This window comes from Schistocerca cancellata, chromosome 2, assembly GCF_023864275.1.
Source record: "Schistocerca cancellata isolate TAMUIC-IGC-003103 chromosome 2, iqSchCanc2.1, whole genome shotgun sequence".
NCBI classification, from domain to species: Eukaryota; Metazoa; Arthropoda; class Insecta; order Orthoptera; family Acrididae; genus Schistocerca; species Schistocerca cancellata.
In genome coordinates, this window is record NC_064627.1 from 744,845,115 (window position 1) to 744,871,827 (window position 26,713).

The window sequence follows — 26,713 nt, forward strand, 5'->3', positions numbered from 1 at the left end:
AAAATTCAGATTACACGTTTATCGTACTATTTTCGCAGTTTGTGTCGTTATGAAAGTTTTCCTGTGGGTAAATCAAGACATCAATCCGAGCCTATGTTTCCAGTGAGCGTCATGGGCTATGTATCTCCATGTTTCAGTTTTTATCACACTGTACTCCATAATGAACGCTAAATTTTACAGATTAAGCTTAACCATTACATATATTTTAGAACACGTGACTGTTAATTGAATGTAAATACATGAAACTGCAACCAGTCACTTTTTTGAATAGTGATTTATTTTTTCATGAACCGGTTTTCAGACATTTTTAGGTTCATCTTAAGATGATTTTCAGGAAGTTACATATGTTTCTAGCATAATACTGGGTACTTTTTTGCACCCATATCAACAGATAAACAGTACTCATGGCGATACATTAAAGCATGTTCCATCATATTGTCACAGAGCCTGCATTCGGCATTATGCTGGAAACAGATATATAAATTCCGAAAAACCATCTGAAGATGAACCTGAAAAGGTCCGAAAACTGGTTTATGGAATGATAGATAACTATCCAAAAAAGTGACTGCTTGCATTGTTACGTGTTTACATACGCTAAATTTTACTTTGTTCTTGTGTTTTGTGTATTTCTTGTTTTGTGTATTTCTTGTTTTGTGTATTTCTTGTTTTGTGTATTTCTTGTTTTGTGTATTTCTTTATATTTACACAGTTTGTGAAAGAAATTTGAACAGAAAGATCACTTTTTTGCTTAGCAGGGTATGTATTTGAATACCGAAACTCCTTTTCAATTTTTTTCTCGGCGATAATTACTGTTAGATTGAAGTTTGACCTGTGGATTCAGATTTAACACTAGCAATGCCAAAACATGTATATTTAATATGCAAAGCCAAATTAACCTAAAAATGTTTTAAATTTCAACTACATATTTGTAAACACCAGTTATAACTTCCAAAATATCACATATTGCACCCAGTCCACAGTTAATGTTAACTACGTACAAGAGCAGTATTGTAAGTGTTAAATCTTGCTTACTAGTCGGCGAAAGATGCACTACTTCCAAATAAATGAATAGTTGTGTAAAAGACGCATGATTTTTGATGTCATGAATTAATTCAGCTCTTATAGATTGGAGGGCAGCGTGGAGGGTAAAAATCGTAGAGCGAGACTAACAGATGAATACACTAAGCAGATTCAGGATATAGGTTGCAGTAGGTACTGGGAGATGAAGAAGCTTGCACAGGATAGAGTAGCATGGAGAGCTGCATCAAACCAGTCTTGTATTTTGCTATGGGACACCTACAAAAAAAAAAAACGTGGTTTATTGCTGTAGAACACCCACTGCAAAAAAAAAAAAAGTTTCACTGCAATGAAAACTAGCCAACATCGCATAATTATGCAACATACACAGGGCCGTTGCTAAGTGTTTTGCTCCCCTTGACGAGAACTGAAAGATGACGCCCCCTCCTTTTTACTACCATCGGTATTCCTGATACCCCCCTCCCGCTTCAGTCCTCAGTTTTCATGCTTTTCCCTTAATGCCTTTAAAATGGATGGAGGACAACAAATTTTCTCTGTTCTAATTTTTTTCAGGTTCTGAAATTTCCCAAAATAATTGAAATAGGAAAATTTGCTGCACATTTTAAAGTAGAACTCAGCTGAATATACCAGTGCAACCAAATTTTCCATCAATTACTTATTTTATTTAATTGCAGCAAAATTGACTAATAAAGGTGTGGAACTATTTTGTGTTGCGAATAATTTTTTCTTGAATTAAGAAACAATGTTGTACTGATGGGAGACATGCCAAAGCATCAAACTAGATCGTTTGGATAATCGTGGTATTTCGTTTCCGTTTTAATTGAAATATTTGTGGAGTGAGGAATAGATCTCATGTTTTTCAGCATCCGCTTTCGTGCAATTAAATAAATAAATAAATGACGACTTGTTTGCATTTTCTGTTGAGAGTTCTACAACTTTTATTAGCCGGCCCGGTGGCTCAATGCTCTAAGCGATCTGCTTCTGATCATTTGCCCGAGATGGGTATGAGTTCGAATCAGTCCGAGACAGACTTACAGACGCCAACTCATTATTATGTGCGGGTATGATGAACTGCACTTATCTTTTTCTCAATTTAGACGTAATGAAAGAGAAGTACAAAAGCTAGCTTGTGAATACATGATTGATTGTCCACAGAAAATAATGACAGAACTAAAAACATCAACAGAACCACTCAATACAACTGATGATTGACAAATGATCTGGAGAGAGAACAACAAAAAGTCGGTCTGCGGGAGGTATTGTATCAAGTCGCAATATGATCGCGAGCCATACCCATTTCAAGCGCTTGACAGAGATAAATTAATTCGATAATGCGGTGCCTGTGTTATTCCGAATTAGCGATGCAAAGTTCCTTCAGAGATGGATTCATGTCGGAAGGAACAAGCACTAAGGCGACTACAGCCGTTATGAAATACATGAAATGTATTCACAATTGCGAACTATCAACAGCAGTACAATGGAATGGTGACAGTGGAAATTTCCCGCTTATCGCGAGCGGTCGCCTTACAATTTGGCTGTCCGAGTACGACTCACAACCAGACCTAAAGTTCCTTATGTCGTCAACCATGTGCCGACGTCTTGTACTCGCTGATGTCCAAAGGAACTTTTCATCGTAATTCGAAATAACACAGGCACTGCAAATCGCATTTATCCGCCGACACTGGGCAAGCGGCTTTCAAGTAAAATGGCTCCCCTGTATGGGAATATACATAATGGATGTGCGAGTACAGGATGTAGGCACATGGTTGACAACGTATGGAAGATTGGGTCTGGCTGTGAGTCGTGCTCGGACAGCCAAATAGGGATTCCGCGCTGGAGTAGCCGAGCGCTCAAGGCGCTGCAGTCATGGACTGTGTGGCTGGTTCCGACGGAGGTTCGAGCGCCAGCACGGTAGCTCAGCGTGGTCAGTCAGAGGGTTAGCTACCCTCTGTAATAAAAAACTGAGTCAACGGATCAACAAAGAACCTGAACGGTGGTCATCGGACGTCCGTCACGAACAAATTCATCGACCAATATAGAGCAAAATGAGACCTAAAAGGGGGAGAAAAAAAGAAAATGGGAAGGCGAACGCTGGCGATAAGCAGGAAATCCAGGTTCGAGTCCCGGACCGGCACAAATTTTGGGTCTCGTCATTCCATTATACAGCTGATTGAAGTCCATATTCGCAACTGCGAATACATTTCGTGAGATGAATTAAGGGCATTTTTGTTTCTGTTTCGTACTCAATAGCGGCTGCTTAAGTTTTGAGGTAGGTAGTGGCAATGTGTTTACTTTCGTAAAAGTAAGCAATGACGTAATCAGTGACTGTTCTGTATGGTTTTGAAAACAATTCGATATTTTAATTTTTCCTGTTTTTCGTTTTTTTTTCTCCTCATTTGCTCAGTTTGTTCGCTGTTTGAATTGAAAATTATCCCTCCTCCCCCCCCCCCTTTTCCCCCTTTGCCAACATAGGCGGCCGCCAAGTCTTGCGTAATGGTGGAAAATACCATGAGCATGTACCGGTTGATGAAAAAGTCTGTATAAATTTGAAAACTTAATAAACCACGGAATAATGTAGATAGAGAGGTAAAAATTGGCACACATGCTTGGAATGACATGGGGTTTTATTAGAACAAAAAAAAGTATTGCTAGACGCGTGAAAGATTTCTTGCGCGCGTCGTTTGGTGATGATCGTGTGCTCAGCCGCCACTTTCGTCATGCTTGGCCTCCCAGGTACCCAGACCTCAGTCCGTGCGATTATTGGCTTTGGGGTTACCTGAAGTCGCAAGTGTATCGTGATCGACCGACATCTCTAGGTATGTTGAAAGACAACATCCGACGCCAATGCCTCACCATAACTCCGGACATGCTTTACAGTGATGTTTACAACATTATCGCTCGACTACAGCTATTGTTGAGGAATGATGGTGGACATATCGGGCATTTCCTGTAAGGAACATCATCTTTGCTTTGTCTTACTTTGTTATGCTAATTATTGCTATTCTGATGAGATGAAGCGCCGTCTGTCGGACACATGTTGAAAGTTTGTATTTTTTTGGTTCTAATAAAACCCCATGTAATTCCATGCATGTGTGTCAATTTGTACCTCTCTATCTACATTATTCCGTGATTTATTCAGTTTTCGATTTTATACTGACTTTTTGATCACCCAGTACGTAATTTTAAAAGCGGACAACCGTCTGATGATGAACCTGCAGTTCCAAGCCGGTAACGGCGCTCTTTTTTCTTAATAAATATTATTATTAATCGTGGCTAGTTGCTCCTTTTACATTGTTGTAAGAATAAACCAGTATTTTTACGCAGCCACCTTCTCAACACTCCAGTTTTCGACAGAATAGCAGTAATTGCTTCCACGGCTGACAATACGACTTACAGATCAATACTGGTGTAAGTTATTAATGAGTTAATAATCTTGAGGGAAATTAAAAAGTCTTTGGGAGTTGGAGCGTAGGAGGGAGGTTCCAGATTAGAATTCGTGTGACGTAGATTTCTGAGTGATGTTGAGTGGGTCTTAAAAACGGAAGGTAGCCATGAGAGTGTGGTACCTCGCAAAGGTTTTTACGAGAATGAAATAGACTGGAGACTGGTTTTGAATGTATGTATTTGAAAGCAGAGTATATGGGCGGGTGGTATCCGAAGGAGTACATTGAGGAGGTGGGCGACACGAGCTGCAGCAGCCGTAGTGCGCGGTGGCAGGCTGCCAGCTCACTCGACCCTGTAGGAGACGGCGTGTCCGGGGTTGTTGACCACGCGCGACAGCGAGGCGCGCCGCGCCGTGGGCACCGCGACGGCGGCGGCAGCCACCAGCGGCGGGTGCGCGGGCAGCCCCAGCCCGTACCCCAGGCCCAGGCCGGGGCCGTAGGCGTAGCCGTAGCCGGGCCCGAGCGGCGCGAAGGGCGCGGCCGCTATGGCCAGCAGCGGCGAGGGGGGCGGCGGCGGCGGCAGCGGCAGCGGCGCCGTGCTGGCCGGCGTCTCGGGGCCCCGCAGCCGCAGCCCCAGCCCCAGCCGCGGCCGCAGCGCGCGCCGAGACCGCGACCGCGCCTCCGCCTCGGCCACCTCGGCCAGGTGCGCGGCGCGCGCCGCCGCCACCTCTGGCGTCTCGGACACGGGCTGCGGCAGCGCCTCGGGGCCCGGCGGCTCGGGCGCCACCGGCAGCGCGTTGCTCGCCACGCGGAAGCCCAGCCCGTCCGCCACGTAGTCCAGCCGCACCACCTGCCCTGACGGCGTCACGTAGCTGTACGTGCCCAGCTTGTTGCCCGCCGCATCCTGCCACACCGACACGCGTTACGCATTATTTAATAGAAATGTAGTGAGAATGCAATATTCATCTTTACCATTAGGCCGTATGACCACGCCTACAGGTCTGATTGAAATTTCCACTGCCATCGATGTTCCCACATCCGACTTTCAAAAACTACAGTGAGATATTGAGCGCAAAGGGTATTTTCGTACTAATTTTCCCCTCAGTTGTGTTTATTTTATTTGAACACGATTTCGAAGCCCTTAACAGTAGAGTGCCAAAAACCGTAATTCTGAAGCTCTCAGGTTCGATGCTTGATCGACCCTACGATTTTTGTTTGCCGCTTTTGTCACTTCTGGAATAGTCTGTGAAAAAAGCCTACTTGTACTCTCGTTCACTGTCCACATTTAACTCAGTCTCCTATTCAATACGACTGTGCCTAGTAAAGCATTGTGGTGTTCGAACCGAGCTTGACATTGATAACAGTGTTATAACTTCATCTTCAGGCACTTTGGTTTGGTTATCTTATTAGTACACATCCACAATTATGTCCTGTCGCAGTACTAGTGTTGTCTGTATGGTAAATATGAGACACAATGTTACATTTATCACATTAGAGGACACTGAGCTACTGCAGGAAAATATATAACCGAGTGAGGTGGTGCTGTGGTTGGCACACTGGACTCACATTAAAGAGGATATCGGTTCAAACCAGTGTCCGACCTTCCTGATTTAGGTTTTCCGTGATTTACCTAAATCGCTTCGGGCAAATGCCGGGATAGTTCCTTTGAAAGGGCACAGACGACTTCCTTCCCCCTCCTTTCATAATCCCGTGGGACCGATGACCTCGCTGTTTGGTCACCTCCTCCAAACCGACCAACCATCCATAATGTTTCCAGAACGAGATTTTCACTCTGCAGCGGAGTGTGCGCTGATATGAAACTTCCTGGCAGATTAAAACTGTGTGCCCGACCGAGACTCGAACTCGGGACCTTTGCCATATCCTTTCTTTCAGGAGTGCTAGTTCTGCAAGGTTCGCAGGAGAGCTTCTGTAAAGTTTGGAAGGTAGGAGATGAGATACTGGCAGAAGTAAAGCTGTGAGTCGTGCTTCGGTAGCTCAGTTGTTAGAGCACTTGCCCGCGAAAGGCAAAGGTCCCGAGTTCGAGTCTCGGTCGGGCACACAGTTTTAATCTGCCAGGAAGTTTCATCCATAATGTGCTTGTAGATGTATATTATTTCAAGTTCCCTGAAGGTGAAGCCATAAAAGATCTAAAAAATTGATTGCAAGTAAAGGCTGAGTGGAAAATTAGTTTAAAATACCCTTCCCGCTCCGAAGCAAAATAATTTACAGTGGAAGTCCCCAATATCCAGTGCCCATGGAATCAACAACATTACAGCTGGAAATAGCATCTCTCTCTCTCTCTCTCTCTCTCTCTCTCTCTCTGTGTGTGTGTGTGTGTGTGTGTGTGTGTGTGTGTGTGTGTGTGTGTGTGTGTGTCTTTCAACAAATACATTTAAACAGTTAAACTGAGCATACTGATCAATGGAAGCATAAATCTCCTTTAAGATTTGACAGTTTTGTGTGGGAAGCTTCATCCACCTACTCTGCAATATACATTTGCTCATTAACTACTAACACTGACTGTTGACATTTTTCTTTTATTTACTAATATACAGGATCACATACTGATTATTATGTGATCTGAACAGATATTTTTCCATTATGTGCCAAGTGTCGCCAGTATGAATTATTCAAAGTTGAATGAGTAGAAAGATAGACAGATAGATAAACATACTTTTTATTCCATAGATGCATGGCAAGGAGATCCTTATGGAAGTAAAAAAGTCATAAAAACAAAACTACATGTTTAGGAAAGAACAGATATGCTAGTGTTTCTTCCATAGAGTCTAACTGAAATGAATGTTGAATACGTACAAAATCTGAAACTCATTCCTGCTTAAAAATTAGTATGAAACGTCCCATAAACTTTTAAATGTATTGTTTCTGACCAGCATAACTCTCTGGCTATTGTTGTAGCCTCTCTAACAGAAAATAGTTTTAAACACCTACTGACACAAAGCACATTACTGCAGTGAAGATGTGTGGAAGTCAGATTTTACGTAACATTCACATTATTTGATATTATTAATAATAGATACATAACTGGTTCTGCTATGAAATGTGTCAGTAGAGTTGTGAATTTCTTGCAGGACATTCTTGAAATCACACCAAAAATAATTCATATTACACACTGTTGGACTTGGAAAACTTTAGTTTGGATTGATGTGTTGCTCCAAAACATGATCCCGTATGATGTTATGGAATATATATAACCTATATGTGCCAGCTTTTTAACTTTTATGCACAGATTATTATTTACAATACTGAATAATCAGCTCCAATGACACAATATTTTGTTGGCACAACCAGTTTTTGTTAATCACTAAGAATGTTCAGGCATTGATAGTACACTTTCTACATACTTTAATAATGCAACAGTCACAATTAACTTTTCTAAATGAAAAGTACTTGGTATAGCAAACAAACTGAAATGTTTATGACAATTCCCAATAATTCACTTGGTTCTTGCATATAGCTTTGATTGTAAAGTGTGGCTGTTGCATTACTAATGAAGGAAGAACATTTTGTGTAAGATTTAGACAACTGTACTCACTAATCAAAACAAGTCATTCACATATAGCAACATGCAACTGGAGACTTCTCAATTACTGCAGGGAGAAAAAGGGGGCTGGGGGGTGAACTTACTGCCCTAGCCACTATAATGCACCATAGTGTTTCAGTAAAACGGACATCAGTTGATATTGTTGGCCATGAGAAGCTCCAAAGGACGTGATCATTCACAACAAAGCATGAGTAAATAACGTAAGGCAACAGCAGCTGACTCAAACTTGAATATCTGTGCGAAGAATTACTTACTGGAGAAACTTTTCCAAGTTTACATCTCCTACTGTCTGCATTGATCTATTGGTCTGTTGGTTTCTAGAAACATGCACCCTTGGGATGGAATCACTGGTAAACAGCCACCATTTAAGAATCTGAACAGAACAATACCTCTGTGGTACGAAGTGAGAGTCAGTCAACATCTTTCACATACTTCTTGCAGTAACCTTTGAAAGTGACAAGAAAATCAGTAGAACAGTGTTATTGCTGCCCAAAACATATTTCAGCATGACCATCCTCCTGTGCTGAGCTCCAAAAGCTTGGTTAGAGCCATTTCCAGCTTAAGTTTCCATTAAATGTCAGTAATTCCTTGAGTAGTGCAGCCAGTCGTATCCTTAAACTCCATGACATCTTACTGTATCAGATAATATGATATTCTACATAATAGGTCCTCCTGCTAAACATACGTTAATTATCTGCAGTCTGTGATGCACTGTTAATTCCTCCATTTTTTGTAACCAATGTACAGTATAACAGTTTAACATACATTGTTTAGGATACAGCATACTATGTGAAAACTTTTAGTGCACATTCAGTAGTATCAACAAATAAAAATGTTATCTTTGCTGCAACTGAAGCTTTTCTTGTTGTTGTTTTGTATGTCATTTTTATGTACGTCAGCAATGACATGTTATGCTGGTGTTCTACAATGAATCTTCTTAGTATTTCGTTGTTAATACTCTTTTTTCCAAAAAGATTATTAACACTGAAGACACAACACTTTCTTAATTGTAAGTTTCTTTAAATCATACATAAGCTGTTTACAGTGAGCTTTAAATATGAACAGTTTTATTGCAAGTTAATAATATGGCTGTAGAGAAATATATGTATGTAAAAATATGGCTGTTGCACTGTAAGATTGGGATTTGCATGGCCTTTGTACTGGAAATAAAAACTGCACTTATGTGTGTCAGTATACATTACTTGCTTCGTTTCTTACTTGCCATATTACTAATCCACAGAGTAAACTGTTAAAACTAAAGTAGTATACAAACAATCCACATCATAGCAGACTTAATTCTAAAATACAGATAAGTAATAATATTAGCGTGATTTACTCTTTCCTTATTCACAGATTGTATAGATCAATGTAAGTCATAAATTGATGTCTTCATCATTATCATCATCATCATCATCATCATCATCATAACTCTTCATATATGTACATCTACATCTGTACTTAATAAACTGATAGACCATGTATGTATGTTACCTACACAATACTAACCATAATGATTTAATCTACCGCTTGAGCTGTGCACTCCTAAAAGGTTGCTGTTTTAACTTTGCACTGAATTCTACTTCTGTGATTGAAGATAACGCAGAGTTTGAGCACTGACAACATTATACCTTCAATTGTACAGCCCATCAAATGCAACTGACTGTTAAATATGTATATTTCTGTAGCCCTATTTTTGCAAAACACACTCTCTCTCATTCCTAGTAAACCTGTGTCAATACCATTGTAGGTAGCTAACAAAACATTATGCTATTAAATATGGTTCAATTACTAGTAAATGCAAGAGGTATGTAAGTGAATATTAAAAAATGTTCATACCTGCACTGCACTGTGGGCTTGGAATGGCTCTGTATGGCCATAGCTAGCTTGTCCAAACTCATCCTGTGCATGATACTGTGTTTTAAGGCTCAATGGTGGAGCCACTGCTGGCACAGGTGGAGGAATATGGTAGTTATAAGGAAGTGCTGCATATGAGTGTGGAACACCAAAGCCCAGTGCATTGTATGGCGCCAGTGGTGGCAGGATTACAGGGTCTCCGGCACAAAATGCCATCAAGGCACACAGCAGAGCCTGTAATTACATATATTAACACGAACTGAATATATTTTTCACTTTATATAATAGGATTAGGAAATAATCTTATTTGAAGATTTAAATGACTGTGGTATTTGAGGCAAATTTGCTTCTGATGCCAGCAGAGCAGTCACAAGAAAAACTCTTAAGTTGGTAATATCTTAGTAAATACTAAACCATAAAGGTGTTGCTACAGATTTTAAATAAAGCAGAAAAGACAACATGTTGTCATTAGCTGTACCCAACGGCTGTACATTAATGTCACAAAAAATATTTACTGAACTGATATATCTCCTCTAATAATATAAACACTCTAAAAATAAGCTGATTATTGGAATCTTTTTTTCTTTCAGTGATTGTATTCTTAGAGATCTTTTTTAATATGCAATGCTGTAATGAATAGCAATGCTGTAATGAATAGCGTGTGTGTACACACACACACACACACACACACACACACACACACACACACACACACACACACACACACACACACACACACACACGTCCTATCAGTATCTGTAATACATCTATCAGTATAAGAAGTAAGTACAATATAATCTTCACTCAGTATTGTTGTAGAGAAGCTTTCAAGGCAAGAAATAATTATAATCACTAACTCACATGTTTTATAAAACTAAATTGTTGTCCCTCACTCACTTAAATTTTTTCTCATGAGTATGAGTTCCGCAAGGCTTTATAAAATGAAGGCTCATAGGTAGTTTATGTACTTTATGTTGCACAATCATCCAACTTTGTTTCGCAATTCAGTTTACAAATTCCTTATATGCAGCTTCTTCAAAAGTGTAAACTGTGAACACCTGTGATGTACTTACCAGCAGCCTCATTGTGCCACCTCACAGTGCAGGGATGGGTACTGCCTGTGCACCGCCTGAATTGTCTTATATACGTGCCCCCAGGGCATTAGACTTGGGCTGGGTCGTCCTTTGCTTGGAGGCTTAGGCCCCCACCCAGCCACCAAGGTTACTAGAGCTTCATGTGACCTTGTAGCTGCAACAACTTCCTACTGCCTGGCACTTTAGTCAAACCCGGATACTAAACTGTCACATAGTACAAAAATAAACATCGGGCAATGATTTACATTTGGCTTAATGCTCACCATGTAGCATGAAAATTCCTACTAATATTTCATGACTTAAAGTAATGTGCTAATCCATAAAAGACCAACACATTCTCTCTCTATCTCTGTCTGTCTTCTCACCCTCCATCACTTCCAAACTCTAATAGGTCATTCTCTTTCAATATAATAATATTGATATTATTACTGTCAGTAAAAGTATATGATATTTCTTTAGTTAATTTACTGTGTTTTGTATTATGGATCTGACTCAGTGAACATGTGCTGAATTCTGTGGTTGCAACATTTTTACTCTCCTTCCCTTTTTTTAAACATGGTAACTTCCCGTAATATTGAAAAAGGTCATACGACACAAGTACAGTTTCAGAAAGTCATGTCTTTTTCAAAGAAGCTATCCAGGCATTTGCCATAGGTGATTTATGGAAACCACAGCAAACCTAACTCTGGATGATTGGATAGGGACTTGAACCGCAATCCACCCCAATGTGAGTCTTATGTTTTACCACTGTGCCTATCTACAGGTACTGAGTAGCAACATGTTAACAAAATAATATACCTCTCTTGCTGGTATATAATGTGACTCAGCCAAATCCTCCACTTAGTAAGAAAGAAAACTTCTCAGTTATTGAGAAAAATGTTTTTCTCTATGGGTCTATTAATTTAATTTGTTTTTTTTACAGCTCAGCATGTAGTCAGTGAGAAGAATGATATCCAACAGGCTATGCAGTTTCTTCAGGAATGTGATCTCATCAAAATTGAAGACATCCTTCCATTCTTTTCAGACTTTGTCACAATTGATCACTTTAAGGATGCAATCTGCACTTCACTGCAGGTACAGTACCACTGTAAAGGCAGATGTAACATTAATTGCCAGCTTTAGTGATGTAGTGGCTAAGTAACTGATATAGGCATTCTGACAATGTTATGAAAAGGATAGATTGCTTCTCACCATATAGTAGAAATGTTGAATCACAGACAGCACAACAAAAAGACTGCTAAACAAGTGAGCTTAAGGCCAAAAGACCTTTTTTCTAAAGTAGATAACACACACACACACACACACACACACTCTCTCTCTCTCTCTCTCTCTCTCTCTCTCTCTCTCTCTCTCTCTCTTTCACATCTCACACATATGTGACCACTGTCACTGGCCGCTAAGGCTGGACCTGGCATCCTGTTGTAAAATGAAATGCTTTTCTCTTCTATGTTTCTTACCCTATCAGCTATATTAATACTATCTTGCAACAACCCCAGGCTAATGAGCAATAATCAATAATCTGTCAAATTAGGGTTTTATAAGCTACCTTTTTTGTGGTTTGGTTAACTTCCTTAGAATTCCCCCCAGTGAAATTCAGTCTGGCATCTGTCTTTCATACAGTTAGTTTCATATGGTTATTCCACTTTAAATTGCTCCATATGCTTACTGTAAGGTACAGGGTGTTTATAATGAAACTTATGTTACTTGAGCCAGTGTAGATGGTGATCTATTTACCATATGGGCACCCAACTTTATAGGAGTGATATTCAGACTGTGCACAGCAGGATTTGAGTTGCTAGTAGTGCTAGTGTCATGACCTACTGTTAGGTGCTGGCACCAGTACAGCAATGTAAGGTTGAAACACAATCATCAGTATGCATTTACAGTTGCAGACAGTCAACACAAGGTTAGCAGGGCCTTACTCAGATAAAGCTGTTTTATGAAAACAACAGCAATAGTGCTGGTGCTTTCCATGAGTGTCAGTGCATTAAATAATCACAGAGAGGTCCTCTTTTTGCACTGGGATTGAAAAACAGGATTTGGGAGTTTGAATTACGTAGTGGTTTTGGAATTTCTCCTATGAGAGGCTGAAGGCCAATTGCACCACACATTGTAGAAGAAGTTACTGTTTCCATGGCTGAAAATAATGGACAGAGTGGGCAGCAGCGCATGAGCTTGTTGCGTGCCATCTGAACTTCCCATGGTCCACCATTTGAAAAGTTCTGTGAACAATTGTGAAATGGTATCTGTACAAATGTCCAGGCTGTTGTGGAAGCAGATGGTCATCGCATTGAGTAACATTTGTTTATTCAGTATTTCTCTTCTGCATGACCTTACAAAAGTTTCTATTAAGTTTCATTGTTCTATGAACACTCGTTTTCACAGAGGCCATCCAGATAGTGAAAGTTCAGTTGCATGTTATGTAATCAAACAATAATCAGTCTTTCATCACATTTATGTGCAATATTTGGCATTTGTTTATTTTCCGGCTCAACTGGCAATGCATGCAAGAAATATAAATTCTCCGCAGGTCTTCCTACATTTTCTTACAATTTTCTGGCATGACTTCTCTAAAAGCAACAGCATCAGCTTCGCAGATTCCCCATGGATAAACATAAAATTTGCATGACCACAAGTTGGAAAATAGATAATTTCAAGCATGTACGAAGAGTACTGTAATGCCAGCAATTAGTGGAATAACAAAGGGAGGAAATGATTCTTGTACACTATGTACCTGTTACCACACCCCAGACAGTGTATTGAATTTTATCTCCACTGCAACTATAGAGATAACTGATTCTGTTATGAACAAAAGTATATTTTTGGTTTCCAGATAATGTATTCAGTTTTTCTGTGTAAGTTTGCTCTATATTCATTATGTTTTCTAAGTATTACCTTAAGTAATGACATATTAGTACTTAGAAGACGTCAGTTTTGCAATATGTTGTTACACTTTAATTTGTCCTTTAGTTACTTTGACTGTCTCCATGGCCTAGTGTTTCTGGAAGATGACTTTAGCACCTAGTTTTGATTTCTGGAAACAATGTCCACTTTTACTTCGGTGAAAATGCCTTAAATGGGGTCCACTAAGAGTTCTCAAGCCAAATGATTATTTTACAAGTAATGTAAGGAAGGAGAGAAAATAATTTATATTTTCTTAATACTTGTGGTGACCTATTAAAAATAATTTAACTTTTCTTACTTCCCTGATAGGAAATATTTTTACTGATCATATATAAAATTTAAATTAAAAAAATCATGGAAACAAGACTGTAGAAATGGAGGGTAGAACATGAAGGATAGGGACAGTGCTTCATAAAGAGCTAAGTACCAAAGCAACAATTCTGTTTTGTTTGCAGGAATATAACCAGCATATTCAGGATCTTAAAGAAGAAATGGAAGAAGCAACCAAATCAGCTGAAGTTATTAGAGAAGAAATCCAAGCTTTCCGAAACAGGTAAATATTAATATGAATTTCACATTAACATAGTTAAGATCCTTACAATTACTTACTCTTCATCTAGGACTCTGTGGTATAGTCTCTATCTCTCTTATTCTAATATTAAATATTTACCTTTCAGGTATGCTCGTGTGCAAGTGCGAGATGTTTGCTGTGAATGTGAACTGCAGCTGTTGATGCGTCCATTTTACCTTTTTCCATGTGGACATCGTTTCCATGGTGATTGTCTACTGGCTGAAGTCACTCCTGTCTTACCTGCAGGAAAGAGAAATAAGTTACATGAGTTACAGGTAATTGTTTTTGTTTTATATCAAAATATTATGAGAATCAAACAATGAAAAATCCGGGATGGAATGTAAATATATTATGAAAAGGAAAGTTGCTGCTCACCATATAGCAGAGATGCTGGGTTGCAGAAAGGCATAACAAAAAGACTGTCACAAATAAAGCTTTCAGCCAGTAAGGCCTTCGTCAAAAATAGACGACACACACACACACACACACACACACACACACACACACACACACACACACACGACTGCAGTCTCTGGCAACTGAAGCCACACTGTGAGCAGCAGTGCCAGTGCATGATGGGTGTGGCAAATGGGCAGGGGTAAAGAGGAGGCTGGAGCATGGAGGGGGAGGGATAGCAGGGTAGGGGTGGGGGACAGTGAAATGCGGCTGGGGAGCATGCAGGGATGAGGTGGAAAGAGGTTATGGGAGCTATGTGCAGTCAGGGCGATAGAGAGACGGCAGGTGAGAGGTGAGGAGGGGGGTAGTGGAAAAGGAGAGAAGTAAAATGACTGGGTGCGATGGTGGAATGAGAGCTGTGTAGTGCTGGATTGGGAACACGGAAGGGGTTGGATGGGTGAGGACAATGACTAACATAGGTTGATCCCCCGGGGGGTTACAGGAACTTCGGATATATTGAAGGGAAAGTTCCCACATGCGCAGTTCAGAAAAGCTGGTGTTGGTGGGAAGGATCCATATGGCACAGGCTGTGAAGCAATCATTGCAATGAAGGATGTCATGTTTGGCAGCTTGCTCAGCAGTGGGATGGTCCACTTGTTTCTTGGCCACAGCTTGTCGGTGGCCATTCATGCGCACAGACAGCTTGTTGGTTGTCATGCCCACATAAAATGCAGCATTTGGTGGATGGCAGAATACCACTGTGGTAGGGGTAGGAAGGATAGTGGGCTCGACATTTCTCATTTCAAGGCATGATGGGAGGTAGTCAAAACCCTGGTGGAGAATGTAATTCAGTTGCACCATTCCTGGGTAGTACTGAGTTATGACAGGAATGCTTCTCTGTGGCTGGACGGTGGGACTTAGGGAGGTGGTGGGAGACTGGAAAGCTAAGGCATGGGAGATTTGTTTTTGTACAAGACTGGGAGGATAATTACAATCTGTGAAGGCTTTAGTGGGAACCTCAGTATATTTCAAGAAGGAATGCTTGTCACAGCAGATGCGACGACCGTGCGTGGCTAGGCTGTATGGAAGGCACTTCTTGGCATGGGATGGGTGGCAGCTGTCGAAGTGGAGGTATTGCTGGTGATTAGTAGGTTTGGTATGGACAGAGGTACTGACGTAGCCATCTTTTAGGTGGAGGTCAACATCTAGGAAGGTGGCTTCTTAGGTTGAGTAGGACCAGGTGAAGCAAGTGGAGGCGAAGTTGTTAAGGTTCTGGAGGAATGTGGATAGGTTGTCCTCACCCTCGATCCATATCATAAAAATGTCATCAGTGAATCTGAACCAGGTGAGGGGTTTATGATTCTGGGTGTTTAGGAAGGATTCCTATAGTTGGCCCATGAATAGGTTGGCATAGGATGGTGCCAGGTGGGTACTCACAGCCATACCCCAGATTTGTTTGTAGGTAATACATTCAAATAATAAGTAATTGTGGGTGAGGATATAGTTGGTCATGGCAACTAGGAAGGAGGTTGTTGGTTTGGAATCCATTGAGCATTGGGAAAGGTAGTGTTCAATATCGGTAAAACCATGGACATTAGGGATGTTATTGTAAAGGGAGGTGGCATTAGTAGTGAGGAACTGGACACAGTGTGGTAAAGGGACAGGAATTGCAGAGAGTCAGTGGAGGAAATGGTTGGTATCTTTTGTATTGGAGAGTAAATTGTGGGTAACAGGTTGAAGGTCTTAGTCTACAAGAGCAGAGATTCTCTCAGTGAGGGCACAGTAACCGGCCACAATGGGACCTCCTGGGTGGTTGGTTTTATGGACTTTAGGAAGCATGTAGAAGGTATGAGTGTGTGGTTGGTAGGGGTGAGTAGAGAGATGGACTCCGGGGAGAGATTCTGGGATGGGCCTAAAGGTTTGAGGAGTGACTGGAGATTTCTGCTGGATTTCTGGAATGGGGTCACTGTGCCAAGGTTTGTAGGTGGAAGTATGTGACAGCGGGTGGAGTCCTTCTGCCAGGTAATCCTTGCAGTTTAAAACAACAGTGGTGGAGCCTCGGTCTGCAGGTACTATTATAAGGTCAGAATCAGTTTTTGTATGGTGGACTGCGGTTCTTTCTGCTGACGTAAGGTTAGTTTGAATGTTGAGGGATTTGGGATTTCCCTCAACATGTGACCTAACCTTACATCCACAGAAAGAACTATAGTCCACCATATAAAAACTGATTCTGACCTTATAATTGTACCTGCGGACAAAGGATTCACAACTCTTGTTTTGAACCGCAAGGATTACCTGGCAGAAGGACTCCACCAGCTGTTACATACTTCTACCTACAAACATTGACATAGTGACCCCATTCCAGAAATCCAGCAGGATCTCCAGTCACTTCTCTAAACCTTAGGCCCATCCCAGAATCTCTCCCTGGAGTCTGTCTCTCTACACACCCCTACCACTCTGTGCACTCATTGAGAAAATCTCTGCTCTCGTAGACTAAGACCTTCAACCTGTTAAACCCAGTCTATCCTCCAATACAAAAGATACCAACCATTTCCTTCACTGACTCTTCGCAGTTCCTGTTCCTTTACCATACGGTGTCCTGCTACTGATGCCACCTCCCTTTACAATAACACCCCTAATGCCCATGTTCTTACTGCTATTGAACACTTCCTTTCCCAATGCCTGACGGATTCCAAACCAACAACCTCCTTCCTAGTCGCCATGACCAACTATGTCCTCATCTACAATACTTCTCCTTTGAAGGCATTAAGTGCAAACAAATCTGGGGAATGGGTATGGGAACCTGCATGGCACCATTCTATGCCAACCTATTCATGGGCCATGTAGAGGAATCCTTCCTAAACACCCAGAACGCTAAATCCCTGACCTGTTTCAGATTCATTGATGACGATCTTTGCAGTCTGGATTGAGGATGAGGCCACCCTACCTACTTTCCTCCAGAAACTCAACAACTTCTCCCCGATTTGCTTCTACTGGTCCTACCCTTCCCAACAAGTCACCTTCATAGAAGTTGACCTCCACCTCAAAGATGGCTTCATCAGTATCTCCGTCAATATCAAACCTACTAACCACCAGCAATACCTCCACTTTGAAGCTGCCACCTTTACATACCGAGAACTGCCATCCATACAGCCTAGCCACCCATGGTTGTTGCACCTGCAGTGACAAGCGGTCCCTCTCGCAATACAACCTCTGACAATAAAGTTCTGTGAATGAAGTCAGAAATGTCGATTGAGCAACACTAGTGACTCACAATGCTGCAACTGCATAGTGGCCAGTGTTGACAATCCGGCTCCACCGTAATACATTTGAGCATCATGTGTGTTCCATGTTGGGCCTGTCGGATGAAGTGCTTGTTTAGTGCGGTGGTTCTGAACGGAGAATAGGACAATGAATGAGCAAAGGATCAATTTAAAGTGTTGTTTTAAGGTTGGCAAGACACTGCAAGAAATGCATGTAATGATAGTACATTTTATGGGGATCAAGCACTGTCCATGAAGTGTGTGTACTGGTGGTTCACCTGTTTTCGAGGAGGCCAGGAAATTGTTTCTGACAATCCCCATAGTGGATGACCAGTGACTGCCATCAGTGACTAAAACATTAAGAAAGTGAGGACATTAATCATGAATGACCATCAATTAACTGTGCTCATGAAAGCTGATGAACTGTAGATGAAATGTGAATCTGTGCAATAAAGCCTTATGCAGGAGGAAAACGAGTTGTTGTCTTGTGCCTCATCACTTGACTGATGATCAGAAGCAGGCCTGTTTAGAGGCTTCACAGGGTTTTGTCAAAATGGTCGATGTGACACCCAAGTTTTTGAACGATATTGTCACTAAGGATGAAACCTGGCATGTCTGTTACAATCCTGAAACAAAACGGCAAAACATGGAATGGCATTCTCTGACATCACTTCATAAGAAAAAGGTTAGAGCCAAAAGATCATGCATCAAAACAATGCTCATCACCTTTCTTGATAGTCAAGGCATTATCCACAAGGAATTTCTACCTGAGGGAACGACGTTGAATGCTGCATGGTACATTGAAATTTTGACCCGTTTCATGCAGTGTCTACACAGGATATGATCCCAGTACACACAACAGTGTTTCTAGTTGTTCGTTCACAACAGTGCTCGCCCACACACAGCCTGTATCGTCAAACAGTTCTTGGCAAAAAAGGGGGTGGTGCAACTTGAACATCCACTGTACTCGCCAGATCTCAGTCCTCCAGACTTCTTCCTATTCCTTCAACTCAAACTTGCTATGAAAGGAAAGAGATTTGGTGATATTCCTGACATCCAACTAAATGTGATGCGGCTTTTGAACACCACCCCAAAGGAAGACTTGGTGCAAAGCTTCCAGGACATGTATCACAGAGCTCAGCAGTGCATAGTTATGGGAGGTGACTATTTCGAAGGACAGTAAGGTAACTGTAGTTCATAGTTCATCTACGTTAATATTACAAGACTACTGACGAACTTTGTCAGAGGTTGTAAACTGAGGGTCTCACTGAAGCCTTCACAGACTGTAATTATCCTCCCAGTCTTGTACAAAAACAAATCTCCCATGCCTTATCTTTCCAGTCTCCCACCACCTCCCAAAGTCCCACTGTCTGGCCACAGAGGACCATTCTCCTCATAACTTAGTACCACTCAGGGTTTCGACTACCTCCCATTGTGCCCTGAAATGAGAAATGTCTTGCCCACTATCCTTCCTACCTCTCCCACAGTGGTATTCCACTGTCCACCAAACCTACACAGTATACTAGTCCATCCCTACATAGCTCCCACTCCCAGTCCCTTACCTCATGGCTCATGTCCCTGTAATAGACCTAGATCAAAGATCTGACCCATACATCCCCCCACCACCACCTACTCCCTTCCGTTCATAAACATCACCTATCCCATCAAAGGCAGGGCTACCTGTGTAACCAGTCATGTGATCTACGATCTAAGCTGCAACCACTGTTCTGCATTTTATGTGGGCATGACAACCAACAAGCTGTCTGTCCTCACGAATAGCCACCGACAAGCTGTGGCCAAGAAACAAAAGGACCATCCCATTGCTTAGCAACCTGCCAAACATGACATCCTTCATTGCAATGATTGCTTCACAGCCTGTGCCATATGGATCCTTCCCACCAACAGCAGCTTTTCTGAACTGCGCGTGTGGCAACTTTCCCTACAATATATCTGAAGTTCCTGTAACCCTCCTGGGCTCAACCTTTGTTAGTCATTGTCCTCACCCATCCAGCCCCTTCCATGTTCCCATTCCAGCACTACACAGCTCTCATTCCACCATCGCATCCAGTTGTTTTACATCTCTCCTTTTCCACAACTCCCCCTCCCCATCTCTCCCCTGCCCTCTTTCTAACCTCCCGACTGCACATATCTCCCCTACCCTCTCCCCACCTCGTCCCTACATGCTCCCCAGCAGCACTTCACTGTCCTCCACCCCTACCCAGCTATTCCTCCTCCTCCCTGTCGCAGCATCCTCCTTACCCCCAACCAGTCACCAATTTTGTGTGTGTGTGTGTGTGTGTGTGTGTGTGTGTGTGTGTGTGTGTGTGTGGAAATATAAAGTTGCAGGTGGCGTAGAGAGAGAGAGAGAGAGAGAGAGAGAGTGTGTGTGTGTGTGTGTAAATATAAAGTTGCAGGTGGCGTAAATACAATTTTTTTTTAACCCCATCCACTACCTTGGTATTTAATGTTCATTGACCAATTGCACTTTGTGGTGACAGATGTGTTTGGACTCTCATAATCGATTGTTACCAATTATGCCATCTCTGATTATAGTGTTTGTAATATCACACTTTTGTAATTTTCATTGCTGTTGCCTTTTTTTTCTGTTCCAACTTGAAGATCTGTTGTGCAGATCAAAACCAGTAGTTGGTAACAAAAGAAGTGATTCTTTATTTCTTAAAACAATAGAGATCACAGTTCCTGTGACCTGGTGTCAGTTATGTAATAGATGAAAATGCACTGAAGTAATTGCTGCCTTATGTGTATTGGAAATAAAAATGATTTACAAACTAGATAAGTACTAATTGCATATCTCCGTACAGAAATCAAATTAATTTATAAATATTACTTATTTTCCATGTACGCCAGCATAAAAACCTATCCTTGGTTCAACATCTCCCACGCTCAGTGGGTGGTGGTCTTTTACTCATTCCATTGTTTATATTCCAGCCAAGATTTTCATTCCTTAATCCTTCAAATACAGTATAAGTAAATTATTTTCCAGATTTTATGCGCTCAATCAAGGTCACTTACATGTTGCTGATTAGAGAAGCTGTTGATTGAGAGACTAGCTCACTAGCTCTAAAGTGATGAAAAACTCATCCTGTCATGTCTAAATGAGAGTTGACTAAAATGCTAATATAAAATAAAAGTTTTGTATCTGGAGATATCATTAGTATCAAATAATTTTTATGGTAGAATTTCCTCAGAAAATGTGGCTGGATTTGCAAAATGGTGTTCTGTAAAACATTATGCAGGTGTCATGCGAAGACTGCTAAGGAAAAATTGGAATTTGCGTAGCTATAGCTCAGTACCATGACTATTTAATGTTAATTCATAATAACAGTAAAGGCACATTTTGAGTTGCAGACAGGTACAGTGAAAAGACTTACACATTAGCTTTTGGCCAAAAGCCTTCTTTAGAAGGGAAATCACATACACACATTCATTCACACAAGCAAGCACACCTCACGCACACGATTGTCGTCTCAGGCAACTTGGACTGGTCTGAATGTGCATGTGTTTCCTTTTCTGAAGAAGGCTCTGGCCAAAAGCTAATTTGTAAGTGCCTTTTTATCGTGCCTGTCTGCAACTCATCGTGTCACCTTTATGGTGAGTAAAAGTCTATCTTTTTCTTATATTGTTGATATTCCAATCTGGAGTTTCTATTGTTTGATAGTATTCAGTCATATACAACTCCAATAATAATTATAAAAGAATAAGAGACATCTACATGTTCTTGCTTCGTGTTTGCTGGAAAAATTTTATAGAACAGCACCAGAATGCAGAATGTTGCTCTGAACCTTAGACAAGGTAGGAAAAGTGTATGTATAAATCATTTTTCTGTCTGTGCTGGGCAACCTAGCACAGTACAACAGGTTATCCTTCTGTATTTTCTTGTCAGATACTGCGATCAGTTGAACTGATTTTTATTATTATCTACAAACACAGATATGTTTTGAGAACTGAGTGCAAGGATTCAAATAACTTTCAAGGGGCCTTTGTAAACTGTGCAGTTCTCTGCTTCACACAATACTCTTACACTGTTGCTGTACATGTGATCATTGACAGTAACTATGTACAGGAAAGCAGTGAGACATTACAGTCTCAGTAAATGCAAAACCAGCATTGTAAACTAATTAAAATTACTTGTTAGTTAATGTCTGTCTCATACCACTACAGCCGTTCTGCAGTGAGTGTCAGCTGCTTCTCAGCTAAGGCATACTCAAATAGTAAGCAGGCTGCCACTGTGGTGGGAACATATTATTATCTGCTATGACCAGTGGTAGTAAAATACACAAAGGGCAGGACCCAGTCATGATACACACATGTGCAGTTAAACACTGCACACAAACTGACACTTGTTACAGCCCATTAGTGTCAACAGACAGTTCACGCATGATGTTCAGGTGACTGGAGAGGTTCTAAGATGTGACATGCAAACTGGTGATTTTGATCAGATTCTAATTCTCACTGATTATTGACATGACACATTGTCTGTTTACATCCTATCTCCTCATGAGCATTCCAATGCTACAGTTTTTATATGCATTCCACAGCGACAGCTGCAGAGTATGTCTGGCAGAGATGATGCTGTTTCTCTGGGTTCAGCAACCATGTCTGCAAGGGACCAATTGAAGGCCGATATCGACAGCATTATTGCATCAGAATGTTTGTACTGTGGAGAATACATGATTAGGTGAGTACGTAGTAAGATGTATTGTTTGTGTTCCAATGCAGATTTCATTTCAATAATAAATATCAAATGAGAAGCAACTATTCTTCATGTTGACAGCTGCTGTCAATTAACTGTTGTGATATAAAAAGCTGTACCTATCAAAGTCAGAAAATGATACCATTATGAACATATTCTTTCAACAGTAGAAGAACCAATGTACATGGAATTTAAATAAAGTGTTGCTTTTGCAGTTCATAGTGCATCCTACTAAATGGTGACAGATGGGAGGAAGGGGGAGAGGAAAAATAACAGCAGAAAAGAAAACTATATTGTGATTAATGGGTCCATCCTCACTTAATTTTTGACATCCTTCTGTAGCTCAACACTGAAATGTTTCCAGTTTCTTGTTCCCTCATTTACCTAAAGTCCATGTTTCATTTATATGCAGTACTGTACCCATATATACAGTTTCAGAAACTTCAATTCCACGTTAATGTTTGTACCAGTAGACTTGGAAATTATTTTAATTATACCAGTCTACTTTGAATCTCTCACTTGATTTGGTTGTTTGTGTAACCTTTATCCCACTATGTCAAATTCATTTTATCCCATTTCCTATTTTTACTTATTTATTTTTGTTGATCTGTACCTTCCCCAATGTTGAAGAAGTTTCTATTGTCATACCTGGCAGTATTCACCACATTTCACCTTTTTCTTTAATTGTTTCAGTCTAAAAAGTTTGCTAGTTATTTTACCCATTCAATTCAAAATTCTTTTTCATCTTTCTTGCTGTTGTTAACCATAGCAATCATATTACATTTGAACGTTAACACTGACATCTCTTCCTCGAACATTTATATTATTGTGGTGAAATGTTTATTAAATTTCTTCACTTTTGCTTTAACATATGATTTATATAACATTGACACCTTTGAACCTCTTTCTTCTCTGATTACATAGTGTGTATATGCTTTTAATTAAAAGACAATCATAACTGAGTGAGCAATACTTTGCTAGAGCACTTTTATTCCAGTTTTCAAAAGAATGGGTTGCTGGAGCCATTAGTATGAACAGTTTAGTTTATAAGTGATAGTGTGGCTCTACAGCTGACAGAAAGTGAACTGTGATTGTCACGACAGATAATGTTGCTATGACAGACCTAATATTTTTATCCTGTAGACAAAAGTGGTACCTTACATCTGTTAGTCAGAAATCACAGTGTTAACACCAAATAACAGACACCTTATTTCTGAGCTTTCCTCACTCTGAAGGTTCCTGCCTTGGTCAGAGCTACTGCCGTCTAACCCTTCGTGGCAATATTATAAAGTAAAACCAAGTTACATTGTAACATGCACAGCTATCAAGCTTTTGCCTCACACCATCAATTAATTATGTCACAAAACAAATGTATAAGTCTCAACACTTCACAGAGAAAACAGAAGGAAAGTGCAGTAACACTGATGCTGTGACCAGATTTTTGATTTGTGAAAATTATACGTGATGTACAAGGTGTGATAAAAAAGTAATGGCAGTTTTTGTTTTTCTTAAAGTACACTTATTCATTGTCAGCTTTGTCCCCTTCAAAGTAATCCCTCTCGTATATGAAGGCTATTCGGAATGTAAGGAACAATAGGTCGTGAAGTGGAAGCCACAGTGAAAATCAAAACTATTTTATTTGCAACGGTTAGCTACACCTTCCAGCTACTTCTCTACACAGTCGCCAATTAGACTTAGACATCTGTTGTAGCGTTGTACCAACTTTTCAATTCCTTTGTTATAGAAGACAGCCGCTTTTCGACAATTTTCTACTCTGGACTGCAGCCCGTCGTCTCTGTCAAAATATTGTCTTCATAGCCAGCAGTTCATTTGAGCAGAGATGAATCTTGTGGGTAGCCGATTACGGGCTGTATTGTGGGTGATCAAACACTTCCCATCGAAAACGCTGCAGGAGCATCTTCATTGGCCCTGAAGAGTGCGGCTGAGAATTGTCGTGTAGAGCGAACCGCATGATAGTTAAGTTGTGTGCATTGCATAGCTTCAGACATTGCATAGCACCATGCCCTCATACTTGGCAGGAGACGCTAATTTCTAGCCATCTTTACACTCTCATTTTGAGCTCAGAACTGAAAAGAGTGACGTGATGCAATTGCCGGGCATACTAGACACAGTGCCCAATGCATCTGTGCAAAGGTTCATCACATTTTCACTGTATTTTCCATTTCGTGATCGATCTTTCCTTACCTTCCAAATAACACTCATGTAATACTCTTGTGCTAGTGCTTTTTCCAATCTTGGAAACACTTCTGGAACTCACTTTTCAGTATGGTGTTCAGCTTCTTTGGTGATTCTGTTTTTATCTCATCAGTGATAGAAAAACAACCTCCTTTCATCATTTTCTTCAGCCTCAGGGATGTAAAGAAGTCACAGTGGGCCATTTCTGATGAATACAGTGGCTGAGGCAACATAACAGTTTTGTTTTTTCCCAAAAAATTACAAAAAAAAACAAAAAAAATGGTGAGGGGTAAGAGGGAGCATTAGCATGATGCAATTTCCAAGAGTAGTTTTGCTGCAATTCTGGTCTTTTTCTTTGGATTGCTTCATGCAAATGGCGCATAACTTCCGGCTAGTATTCCTTATTGACTGTGTGACCATAAAGCAGTAACTCATAATACACTATCCCATTGTAATAAAAGAAAACAATGACAAGAACCTTCACATGTAATCAAACTTGTCGAATTTTCTTCAGTCATGGCCCTTCAGGCAGTTTCCATGAGGACAATTATGCCTCGGTTTTTGACATCACACCCCTATACCCATGTTTTGTCACCTGTTGTAATCTTCTTTAGAAGTTCTGGATTGTTGGCGATTTCATTGAGCAATTCCTGATTGATGTCTTATGTGAAGATGTTTTTGGTCAAAATTCAACCATTTTGAAACAAACATTCCTGGTACACATTTCATGCCCAAAACATCCCAAAAAATTGCTTGGCATCATCAGCAACTTCTCTGATGGTGATACAGTGATTTTCCAGATACAGCGATTTTCCAGGATAATTTACTTTACTTCTTCCACATTGTCATCAGTAATTGTTGTGCTAGGGCGTCCAGGGCTTGTAAACTCTTGTATTACTCGTATTAGATTTGCCACTTTTTGAATGTGGTGCTGCGCTTTCATTTCATTTTTCATGCAAAATTTAATGCATTTTCTTTGATCCATCTTTTTTGTTCATAAAAATTCACTGAGCAGCCAAAAATACATGTAACCATTTCAACCACCAACAATAAACTGAATATTCAAAACAGCTGAAAACTCAGACATGCATCAGGAACATGTGCACCCACAAGATATATTTAAAAAATGAATATAGTATGTATTAAGCCTGTGAAATTAAAAAATCCCCATTACTTTTTGAGCACATCTCATATTTTTATTTGTTATGAATCATAGCTGTTCAATAATGTATTATAAAATCTGTCCTGTATGTTTTCAGATAACATACAAACATGATAATTACAAATGCAAAGGATAGTTTGCTGCTCACCACTTAGAAGAAGCATTGAGTTGTGGGGAAAACCCACCCACATTCACACAAATCACAGCTTGTACACACGTGACCAGTGTCGTCTCCAGGTGCTAAGGCCTGACTGCAGTGAGTAGCAATCTCAGCTGAGGTGGATAGTGGGTGTATAGGAGAGGCACGGGATGGGGAGGGAGAGGGATAGCAGGATAGGACTGGGGAAAGACATTGTAGTGCTGTCTGTGGGTTGCATGTTCCATCAACTGTAATTGCAATCTCTCACTTTGTTGTGGAGCAAGTCAGTTTTACAATCATAGTACACTTTCTCAGTGCCCCCCCCCCCTCCCCACCTCTCTCTCTCTCTCTCTCTCTCTCTCTCTCTCTCTCTCTTTCTCTCTCTTATGTACCAAGTAATATTATGACAGCTTGTGTCTGGCTTCTATGAATAAGTG

At 40.7% G+C, this 26,713-nt stretch overlaps 1 protein-coding gene across 2 annotated transcripts in view; it reads left to right on the top strand.

The window, feature by feature from the left end:
• Nucleotides 1-26,713, top strand: part of LOC126162554 (vacuolar protein sorting-associated protein 18 homolog) — a 329,211-nt gene that overhangs the window by 281,643 nt on the left and 20,855 nt on the right. For both annotated transcript variants that reach the window (XM_049919139.1, XM_049919140.1), the window contains 4 exons: nt 11,854-12,005; nt 14,291-14,388; nt 14,513-14,681; nt 22,625-22,764. In XM_049919139.1, the coding sequence (XP_049775096.1) occupies nt 11,854-12,005; nt 14,291-14,388; nt 14,513-14,681; nt 22,625-22,764 (559 nt within the window). The remainder of the gene's footprint in view (nt 1-11,853; nt 12,006-14,290; nt 14,389-14,512; nt 14,682-22,624; nt 22,765-26,713) is intronic.